The sequence below is a fragment of the Sander lucioperca genome, chromosome 12, assembly GCF_008315115.2.
Source record: "Sander lucioperca isolate FBNREF2018 chromosome 12, SLUC_FBN_1.2, whole genome shotgun sequence".
Lineage (NCBI taxonomy): Eukaryota > Metazoa > Chordata > Actinopteri > Perciformes > Percidae > Sander > Sander lucioperca.
This window is the reverse complement of record NC_050184.1, coordinates 6,300,848-6,312,362: the sequence shown is the minus strand read 5'-3', so window position 1 is coordinate 6,312,362 and position 11,515 is coordinate 6,300,848. Positions and strand designations below refer to the sequence as shown.

The 11,515-nt window shown below is 43.4% G+C and overlaps 1 protein-coding gene across 2 annotated transcripts; it reads left to right on the top strand.

Moving 5' to 3' along the window:
* Positions 1–651: 651 nt before the first annotated feature.
* On the top strand, positions 652–2,516 carry her9 (hairy-related 9). 2 transcript variants are annotated; one of them, XM_031286853.2, is made up of 4 exons: positions 652–996; positions 1,090–1,185; positions 1,298–1,385; positions 1,497–2,516. In XM_031286853.2, the coding sequence occupies exons 1-4, from the start codon at positions 889–891 to the stop codon at positions 2,078–2,080; spliced, it is 876 nt and encodes a 291-aa protein (XP_031142713.1). In that variant the 5' UTR covers positions 652–888; the 3' UTR covers positions 2,081–2,516. The 2 variants fall into 2 exon arrangements, with proteins under 2 accessions (XP_031142713.1, XP_031142714.1); XM_031286854.2 differs by having other exon boundaries at positions 653–996; positions 1,500–2,516.
* The last annotated feature ends 8,999 nt before the right edge of the window (positions 2,517–11,515 follow it).

Here is an 11,515-nt window from a genome sequence, read left to right as displayed (position 1 = left end):
GCAGGTATTTCCAACTTTGAGAAGTGGGCTTATAAGAAAGAAAATGTGAATATACAGTAATGCTCACATACACACATTGCAATTCACACCAAAATTATCACTATACTATTTTCTCTTATCAGAAGCATGAGTCAATTTGCAGCCATAAAACAATGCATCTTAATAAATACACCCATATCCTAAGGCTCCAAATAAACCTGCAATGTCAAATACTTAATACTTAACGTCAATGCAGACTCTACATTCTTCCCGTACACAACCGCACGCACGCGCACACGCGACACGCACGCGCGCGCGCGCACACACACACACACACACACACACACACACACACACACACACACACACACACACACACCAAGCAGTACAGTTTTGACAGCACAGAGCAAAGTTGGAAGCAAACATCCAGCGCATTCCCCTCCCTTATCACTTCACAGCCCGGCCCGGCCGCTGCTCGCTCCGCTTTGTTGTTTGTCCCTGCAGGGCTGATTGAGCAGCGCGTGACTGACGGCCCGCGGGGGTGTTGTCCAATCAGCGGTCTGCCCCGCGCCCAATGGGTGAGTCCTCTTTGCTATTGGCTGAGGCGAGTGTGGGAAAGAATGCAGAGAGGGTTTCACACGAACTGGGAGCACGCGAGCCGTCTATAAGTACCGCCGCGGCGTGTGTCGGTGGCAGAAGCGGTGACTCGCCCCGCACGGTGCAACGCACGCTCCTGTACTCACATGACAGCTCAGTGATAACAAGCAATATAACGCAAACTGATTGGTGGGACTGGCAGGCATCTCTTTTATGTTCTGCAGTGGCTCAACGTGAACGTTCAACTATTTTATTTTTCCGGAGCTTCCAAAGAGGATTTACTTCTTCACGCTTTACCTGGTTTGATCAACAATGCCAGCTGACACTATGGAAAAGCAGACGGCATCCCCTATTGCCGGTGCCCCTGCAAACGGAGCACACACACCGGACAAACCGAAAAATGCCAGCGAGCATAGAAAAGTAAGGATTGTTTTTATTTGTGACATGGCGTGTAGTGTGCAAATTGATAAATGGTGAACAAGACATTTACGTAGAGTTGTTTTTTATTTGCAGTCATCCAAACCGATCATGGAAAAACGCCGGAGAGCAAGAATAAACGAAAGCCTTGGGCAGCTCAAGACTCTCATCCTGGACGCACTTAAAAAAGATGTAAGTTGAGATCATTTTGATGCATTTAACTACTCTTTTACGTTTATAAATAGTTTTGTTAAAATAAATGTGCCTTGAATACAGACTCAACTTTTCATGTTATGTCCTACAGAGCTCCAGACACTCCAAGTTGGAGAAAGCAGATATCCTAGAGATGACAGTGAAGCACTTGAGGAACCTGCAGCGTGTACAGATGAGCGGTAAGTTTATTTAATCATATAAGTAGGTCAAAAGACATTAGGAAGTAATTAGGAAGCTGTTGAAAGATTCACAAATGCGTCTCTAATATCCGCTCTCTTTCTTTCCCCCAGCAGCACTCTCAGCAGATGCCACAGTACTCAGCAAATACAGAGCTGGATTCAACGAATGCATGAACGAGGTCACCCGCTTCTTATCCACCTCCGAAGGGGTGAACACGGAGGTGAGGTCGAGGCTCCTCAGCCACCTCTCCAGCTGCATGGGCCAGATGATGTCCATGAACTACACGCAGCAGGCCGCGTCCCAACAGGCGCACCTGGCTCAACCTCTCCATGTGCAGCTCCCATCCACTCTACCTATCAACTCTGCTGCTATGGGCTCCAAACTCAGTCCTGCCGAGGCCGTCTCCCCCAAGGTATTTGGTGGGTTTCAGCTGGTGCCCGCAACCGATGGACAGTTCGCGTTTTTGATCCCCAACCCGGCCTTCGCCTCCACCACAGGCCCTGTCATCCCCCTTTACGCAAACGCAGGAGTGCCTGTTGCGGTCAACGCCAGTCCGGTGCACGGCAGCTCGGCACCGACTGCAGCTTCTCCAGTCCATGGCATGACGTCCTTCTCCGGGGGGTCCCAGGCGGTCAGCCCGGTCGGAGTCAGCACCGGTTCGGAGGGCAACGAGCCTGTGTGGAGGCCTTGGTAGCGAAAGGGACAAGAGACCCTTAACCAGATTGCAGTACTTTTCCATTTTAGACATTTAACTGACTGCACAGACAACTGTTGTGGGGGTTGAACCTGTGACTTTTTCGCTATGGGACGGTAACTCTAACCACTTAATGCCCCCCAGTAGTTCTCATTGTTTCGTTTTATGGAACAAGGGTTGCCTTACATGGCACTTTTTTTATTGTCTGATTCCAACATTTGGATGTCGGTGATAAATATGCTGTACATGTGGAAGATTTATAGGAACGTTTTTGTTATGAAGTACTTTTTATGAAAAGGTTTTAGTTTTGTACAGATGTGTTATTGATTGTTATACCAAAGCTGTGTTTTATATTTTGTTGTTGTTTTGTGTTGAAAAGAAAAACTGAAGTTGGGTGATGGCCCGTTGTTTTAATAAATTACTTTTCAGAAATGAATTTCTTGTCTAAAGCCTGTTTCTATCATGCGCATATTGCTTTATCATTATTTAATAGTATGAAGGCCCATTCTGTAGTTTTGAGGCCGTGCGTAAAAGGTACAATTCATGCGTAAAAGCCACATTGATGAAGTTAGGGACTATAACTTTTAAACAGACTCGCCGCGTGTATAACTAAGGCCAAATCGAAGCTGCAACCTATTGATTATGTTCCCAATATGAACTATATCTACTATAACAATTATACTAAGTTTTGAGTGGCCACCTTGTCACCAGTTTGGCGGGAGCCGTTACATCTGGCCCGCTGGAGAAAGGACAATGGGGGTGTATTTTTCTATTGCCATAAAGGTAATTAAAAGTTTGAAAAGGGTCTCATCCTGTATGCAGCGGGAGCGTTAAGAAGTCTTAAACCCCATTCATGAGGCTGGGAAATGCGCTCAAGGGTTAATGTCACTAACAGATTGCCTCAGTGAAAGGAGAATATGGAAGGATCCTCGCTTCCTTTTGTGTATCAATTGTTTAATTCCACTCCCAGTGGACCTACACCTCAATAAAGGAGAAAACGAGGGAACTTGATTAGACTTTGGGTTGAATGCAGGGAAACCTGGGGAGGTCGGGGTAGATAAAGAAACCTATTGCAGTTTAAAGAATATTTTGAATTTGAAGCGTGACTTACTCTGAAAATCACTCTCTGTCTCTCCCACATGCAGTGACAAGATAACAGTCCGTGGACCGTGGTCTACATCTGGCCAGGTGCTTTTTCCTCTCAGCTTTAAACACTTTTCTGTGTATTAAAGGTCTTCATCTCGATCTCTTCCCCCTGTCTCCGTTTATCCCTGGGTGTAAACTTATCTTCCTCCGGTGATTGGGTCCGGAAGTGAGGGCTGTGTTTCTGTGCCGGGCGGCGTGGCGCTAGCCGTGTGTCAGCCACTTGCAGTCAGCGGGCCCCTTTACTTGGGATTAGGTTACACCCTGGTGACCGCCGGTCAAAACCCCTTAACATTTAATACTCCACCGGCGCGCCGTGGGTGCGCATGTCTGGCACAGGCCAAAAGTGGCCGGTTCAAAAGTATTTCTTTGCACTGACCACCAGCACACACAAGATCAACATTCTTAGTGCTTTCTTCAATTTAAAAATATTTAGGGGGCAAACTTTAAGTTATGCAAAAACTAGTGTTAATATACCCACATCAAAGACAGAACACATGTTGATATAAAGATCATATCGTTCAAGAAAGCGTTTGAAACACTTAACATTTGGGAAATAAGAACATACGGATAACTGAAAACATCCCAAGGCAGTGGCACTCTGAAAGAGGAGCAAGTTGTTGACAAAAGAACATGTATTTGCTTACGGTAACCTAGCCTACGTGCCCTGTGATGTTTTTTTGCACTGATATTTTGCACAACTCCCGATATTCATCTTCATTTAACAGTTGGAGTGCGTTGGTATTTCGTTTAGTTGCGTTCTCACTTTCACCCTGCTGCGTACCAGTGCCCTGCAGATGACACCGGTAAATGGCATACTGAAACCCACTGCCAGTGATGCTTAAACAACTTCCTTCTGCAGGAGGCATACTGAAACACCAGTTGGCAGCTTGTGTGGGTTCTGCGGTGGTTCATACTGCTTCGTGTCTGAGTTAATAGTTCAGAGATGCATTTATGGAGCTGAGGTCGTGAGAACCGAGCGAACTAGTCTGCCTGCGGCCGGGCACAGCGCCAGTCAGTAAATCCCCGCTGGCAGGCCGGGTCGTGCAGCCGCGCTGAGGAGGTGAGGCGGCGAACACACACACACGCACACGCACACGCACACGCACACGCACGCACACACACACACACACACACACACACACACACACACACACACACACACACACACACACACACACACACACACACACACGCGTGGCCGCCAAGAAGCGAGCCTAGCCCGGTGTAAACACGAGGGATCGTTAGGCGAGTCGGATCCACCAGTATAGGCTATAGCCTACACTCGAAGATAAGTTGAATGAGTCCATCCTATAACATGGCAGCATGTTGCAGGCTGTTAGCAAATCAGGTTAAAGCTGCTGTTTCTGTTCTGGTGTTGAGAAATATGCAGGCTGATAAAGAAATCCCATAATGTGGGATTGCACTGACGAAATCAGGTAACCAAGCAACAACCGCAAGTAGAAGACACAAGAAAAGTTGAAACTGGTGTATGAAGAGAGAGAATGAGAATAAAGGCACCTGTAACCTTTAACCTTAGTCATTCTAAGATAAATAGCAACACACAGCATTGGAAATAATGTGAACACATGATGTCACACATGTATACAGATAGCATTAAAAGCTGAAGTAGCCTATCTTTCATTTTGCACATAGTGTAGGTCTATATCCAGATGTGGGCTGATTTGTTGCTCAATCCTGTATGGTTTGTATGCTCAACTTGCTGATATGTCGACAATGCCAATAATATCGGAAGTAGAACATATTTAGGACATTTTAGTTTTCAACCATAGGCTATATTAAACGAAACAGGCGGGAATCTCATTTTGGTGATGAAAAGGATTCCTATAGAGGGCTGAATGTCCCTCGGGGATCTGCGCCCTCACGTCCCTTGGGAGAAGTCGCTATTGAAGGGGGTAGGGGTTGTCACAGGAGCCACAAATTATCATTCTCATTAGCGACTGAATGGAGGAACGCGCGCACAAAGTTGCTGCCAAACCTTTAACATCAGTTCTCCCTCCAAATTTACAATTGCCATTGTTGCATTAGGACTTGTTTAGCCAACACGTAATGGTTTTGTATGCACTTTCTTCCACAGCCAGTTACAGTAAGTTTCATCTTTCATGCAGAACTAGCTGCAAAACTCAAAGAAAGTAAGGGGAGACTCTCTGTCTCTCTCCTCCTTGCCACAATGATGAACATGATACTATATCATTCATCTTGTGAGATTTTGATCATTTTAAATACTTTTACTGTGTCACAATAGGACTGCAGCAGAATATTTCTACGTTCATGACTTAACATTCCTGATTATATTTTGTTTTACACTAATTTATTTATTTATTAAGAATATAAAAGGTTTTAAGTAGGCTATAGTACCAGCCAATAATCACCATTAACAATAACAACAATCACTTCTTTATCTTTATACTGCGCTGTGTTAAGTCAAGGTAAGTTGAGTCTATTATATTTATACAGCCCATATTCACAAATCACAAATTAAGTGTTCTAGCTACAGTTTAAGAACTGTGTTATCTCTGCTATTCATTGGAAAATTGTTTTAATCGTCTCTTAGAGGTCCTTCAAGGTTCCATGCCTTTTTTTTTATTATAAAGCAGGTCGAGGTACTATAGAAATACTTTAAAAGTATCAAAACGCTCAATCCACAGATAATTGCATACAGCTTGTATGCTGTCAGGACTTTCACACGTTTGTGATCACAACTATACTATATATAGGTATAAAGTGCCACTACAGTACCGTTATAGTCATTCCCAGGCTGCAATGATGGTGCAGTGACACCGAAAGCAGAGATGCTGGAGACCTGGAAACGCTGAAGGAGTGTTTCAGACGGAGGGTGAATACAGATATATTCGGAGAGACAGAATGAGAAAAATAATGTGTTTTTTGAACATTAAAGCATGTTCAAAATACAGTAGCCTATGAAGTATGAACCTGAAAACAAACATGATATGGGACCTTTAACTCAGGGTCCACAACATCATTACATCTCTAAGCTTCATTCAAGTTTCATTTACACATCTCCAACATTAGGACACCATTAGTTTAGTATGTACCTCTTGACTTGTGCTGCTGAACTCAGAACCAGAGATAAAATAGAGCAACAGCTGTCAAGGGGGAAAGACAGTGAAAGATGAACTCCTCCATAGATAAATACATCAATAAAATGTGTCTACATTTAAAGAAGGGGCTTCTTTAAGGCCACCTAGGAGTCTGCAGGATGACCTATAGCCCTGTCAAAAGGACCTTTTACTTTCTCTGGTGGAATCTGCACCAGTTGCAAGAGCTGATTGGACGAACGTGTCACGTGGGTCTGGCTGCTCGAGAATTTCCATAGATATGTATATATCTATGGAGAATTTCAAGCCACTGTCATGGTGGCTCGGACAGAATACGATCTCATATTTTACGAAAATAGTTCACTGAAACGTGTTTCTGAAAACATTTTAAGCGAGTAATAGGCCATACAGTTGCTGAATCTGTCTTCATTTCAGATCGACAAAGGTTAGTTTGAAAGATTTTCGTCTACTTCTACTGGATAGTCGCGTTGCGTTCAACGGATTCATTTGCATAAAGATGGGCATCGGCCAGCTTTTAAGCGCGTCTTCCCGGGATGCTTTGCGGGTGCATTAAGGGTCCTATATAGACTAGACGCAGCCCAGCTGGCGCGTGCAAATGTGACGTCATGGGATCGCCGTGACTATTTATACCCGCGCTGGTGCTCACGACACTAGTTGCAGAGGTGGCGCTAATGAGCAAAGGCTACAGACGTTGCTCTTTCTACTGACTAGAAGAAGAAGAAAAAGGTAAACAACGGCAGAACTGGCACCAGCATTGCCATCAATGCTTCGATTTGATTCGATGACCTACTTCGTCGGATCAAGCCTTTCATTCGCCATAAAAGAACTCATCTTAACCTAGTAAGTTTACAAGAGAGACTTGCAGTCACTGTGAGAGTCCTGGCATCCGGTTGTCGGCGAACCTGTTCAGGCCTCCCGTTTCCGCTTTGTTGCGCGCCGCTGAAAAAAAAGAGCGCCATAAATCGGGCACGCCGGGCAGGATATTACATCATTTTGATGCCATGATGGCGCGCGCCACCTTGGATGCGTCTAGTGTAAAACACGCTTTAAAGTCGCTTGACGTCACCCATAGGAATAAAGTGGAGCGCGGCACGACAGAAGCGTCGCACGGCCAGGTGGATCTGCACAGAAAAAAAAAACTGCCCGATGCCCATCTTTATGCAAATGAATCCGTTGGACGCGACTATCCAGTAGAAGTAGACGAAAATCTTTCAAACTGACCTTTGTCTATCTGAAATGAAGACAGATTCAGCAACTGTATGGTCTATTTCTCGCTTAAAATGTTTTCAGAAACACATTTTGGTGAACTATTTTCGTAAAATCCGAGATCACATTATGAACGAGCCGCCATGATGGTCGTTTTGAAATTCAAGAGTAGCCAGACCCACGTGACGCATTTGTCCAATCAGCTGCCGGTCAAGGGCGTGGAGCATCAACCATGGATGTATGACGTCGCAACACCACACTTCAGTCGTGTCGCAAAAGTGGATCTGTGCTGTCAGAAACGGAGCGTCTTGCTGCCCGACTCGCAGATTATATTGTCTCTAAAAGTACTTTATAGAACAACCACGTGTTTATTAAGATAGTATATACCTTCCACTCCAGGCACTCCTACAGTTAAGCTCCATGCCTTCTCTTTTCTGGCGTTGTCCTGATTAAAAACAAATCTGTGATGTCTGTTATGTTTTTTCTTAATATCTCTCAAACAGCAGATTACCTCAAGCACAAAGAACCTTTCTGCTAGGAGTGTTAACAGTTGTCATCTATTCTGAACATGAATATAAGAAATAGGCTATCCTGCTGACCACTGCTCTCACTTTCACAAGGATGACAGGCTATATTTGCTCCTCAGTTTGAAGACGCTGCTGCAGCTACGAGGACAGAAGGAAATGTTCTGCATGCTTTGGCCACAGGTTCTGCTAGTACAGGCGGGGCTGGAGCATGAATCAAGCAGTAAGTGTTTTTATGTGTCAAGCTGTGTGTGTACTGGACACTCCTTGCACCTGTTTTCTTGAAAAGTGGGAGTGATATGGGAGAGGCGGATGAGGAGACAGACAGACAGACATACACACAGACAGACAGACAGACAGACAGACAGAGAGAGAGACAGACAAACAAACAGACAGACAGACAGACAGACAGACAGACAGACAGACAGACCTGAGAAGGGTGGGGACACAATAAAATGAAGGTGTTGAAACTCAAAATGGTTCCCTGAAGTGTTTCATTCAATAGTGACATCTGTGCAGGTGTTTGTTTTGAAGGGCGTTGGAGACTGGAGATTAAGTCGGCAGATTATGAATTTATTTTTTTAATGTCACTTCACATTTAACTCCTTGACACCATATTAACAGGTGTTCACTTTTTATGTTTTAACCACACACACCCTCCTCCTCCTCACACTGCCCACTCTTTTTGGCTCCCTCCATGCTTCCATCCTGTCTCAGTATTTATAGCAAGGGACCACTTATCCCTGGGACTGCGTGTGAGGTGTTGGGTGTGTGTGCAGACGGAGGAGGTGAGGCAGCGTGGCTCAGATGCAATGGGACGTGTCAAGCCTGATCAAATTTCACAGGGTCTGGGTGCCGCGTGGGCTCCGTTGATCCTCGCCGCTTGTCTACAGAACGTATTTCTGAGGCCAGGTTTGGCTTTTCAGCAGCTTCTCCTGTTTCAAGGCATGAGACCTGTGGCTTACAGCCCTTGCAACTGGTGCAGATTCCACCAGAGAAAGTAAAAGGTCCTTTTGACAGGGCTATAGGTCATCCTGCAGACTCCTAGGTGGCCTTAAAGAAGCCCCTTCTTTAAATGTAGACACATTTTATTGATGTATTTATCTATGGAGGAGTTCATCTTTCACTGTCTTTCCCCTGCACATTTGACAGCTGTTGCTCTATTTTATCTCTGGTTCTGAGTTCAGCAGCACAAGTCAAGAGGTACATACTAAACTAATGGTGTCCTAATGTTGGAGATGTGTAAATGAAACTTGAATGAAGCTTAGAAATGTAATGATGTTGTGGACCCTGAGTTAAAGGTCCCATATCATGTTTATTTTCAGGTTCATACTTCATACTGTATTTTGCAGCCTGGGAATGACTATAACGGTACTGTAGTGGCACTTTATACCTATATATAGTATAGTTGTGATCACAAACGTGTGAAAGTCCTGACAGTATACAAGCTGCGTGCAATTCTCTGTGGATTGAGCATTTTGATACTTTTAAAGTATTTCTATAGTACCTCGACTTGCTTTATAATAAAAAAAAAGGCATGGAAATATCACTTTTTACAATATGGAACCTTTAAGAGACGATTAAAACAATTTTCCAATGAATAGCAGAGATAACACAGTTCTTAAACTGTAGCTAGAACACTTAATTTGTGATTTGTGAATATGGGCTGTATAAATATAGGACTCAACTTACCTTGACTTAACACAGCGCAGTATAAAGATAAAGAAGTGATTGTTGTTATTGTTAATGGTGATTATTGGCTGGTACTATAGCCTACTTAAAACCTTTTATATTCTTAATAAATAAATAAATTAGTGTAAAACAAAATACAATCAGGAATGTTAAGTCATGAACGTAGAAATATTCTGCTGCAGTCCTATTGTGACACAGTAAAAGTATTTAAAATGATCAAAATCTCACAAGATGAATGATATAGTATCATGTTCATCATTGTGGCTAATAGGATCGGTGAATGCTAATTTACTCACAGTAGTGAGTTTAAATGAATTAAAGTAGATCTCTCAGTGTCACCACCTAGTGTATAAAACCCCAGGACTGTGTTGAAGTGTGTGTGTGTGTGTGTGTGTGTGTGTGTGTGTGTGTGTGTGTGTGTGTGTGTGTGTGTGTGTGTGTGTTTGTGACTTACCCTGTGTCTTACCACATGCCCAGACTTGTCCCTAATATGACACTTGAGAACATCATGCAAAGTGATATGACTCATGTGTCTTTTTTAAGATGCCACCGCCTGCGCCTGTTGTTTTTGTGTATGAGTGTATTTTATCCTCTTCCTCTCCTTCTGTGTGTGTGTGTGTGTGTGTGTGTGTGTGTGTGTGTGTGTGTGTGTGTGTGTGTGTGTGTGTGTGTGTGTGTGTGTGTTGGGTAAAAGCAGTGCATTTGAGTGTATACATCTGCACTGTGTGGTTGTTAGGTGAAGTGTGAAAAGAGCATTTGACCTACCAGTATTTCACAAATTGTTCTCACATTACAGTCATTCATGCCAGTGAGCCTTCATAACAGGGACTGGTAAATCAAAATGGAATGCAGCCATTATTAATACTATTAGTTACACCTGTGTGTTTCCTTATATGGCATGTCACAAGGCCTGTAATGGAAAGGTCTAATAGCTTATATGCTTACAAAGTATTATATTTGTAATACTCTGCTGAAAACCTTACATATCAAACACCCTGTATGCTGAAAAAGCAGAATATGTAGTCAGCTTGGATTCAATTACAATGGATACCAATTTCACAGCAAAAGAAAAGTATAAAATTGCCTATAGAGGCTTTTCACATCACTCATTATACCCTTTATTTAATCAGGTAACAAAAGGACCAACACATACAAAGAACATGCAGCACAGGACTCCAATGAACACTTGCTGGAGTATGACTAAATACACTACTTTTGTTTGTTATTACTGTTAGCTTTTTACACTTGTTCTTCACGACCATCTGTTCATGACCAACATAAGCAACTTACAGATGCAGGCATGAGGTACACAACCATGCTAGCAACAAATAGAAGCTGTATATCTTGGCTATATCTTGGCACATTAAGGGGAAAACCAGAGTAGCCTTATGCTGCAAGAGTTGTTTTAGAGGTTTCTATGCACCTTTTTTTCTGTGACTGGGTTGTTGGGTGTTGTTGAAATGTTGTAACAAAAACTGTCATCTGAAACTAACTGCCACTGCTGCAAAGAAGCAAGCTACAAACCTTTGAGATCCACCCTTCCATGACATTTTTAGCCTAGCTTAGCATAATCACTGGAAGCAAGGGAAACAGTTAGCTTCAAGACATTGTGGCACATCATGTCTTCTTTGCTTAAAAGCAAAACTTAAACGTACAACATGTAACCTTCTGCCGCTAGGGGTCTCTCAACCAAAACAATGGATTGTAAACACAGACGTTTGATGACGTAGGGAAGTTGCGTGGAATTATGGGAGTTTTTATTGCTAAAC

Coding starts and splice junctions, on each gene's coding strand:
- her9 (XM_031286853.2), top strand. CDS start 889: ATGCCAGCTGACACTATGGAAAAGCAGACGGCATCCCCTATTGCCGGT. Junction 1,186..1,297: donor TGGACGCACTTAAAAAAGAT/GTAAGTTGAGAT, acceptor TATGTCCTACAG/AGCTCCAGACACTCCAAGTT. Junction 1,386..1,496: donor GCAGCGTGTACAGATGAGCG/GTAAGTTTATTT, acceptor TCTTTCCCCCAG/CAGCACTCTCAGCAGATGCC.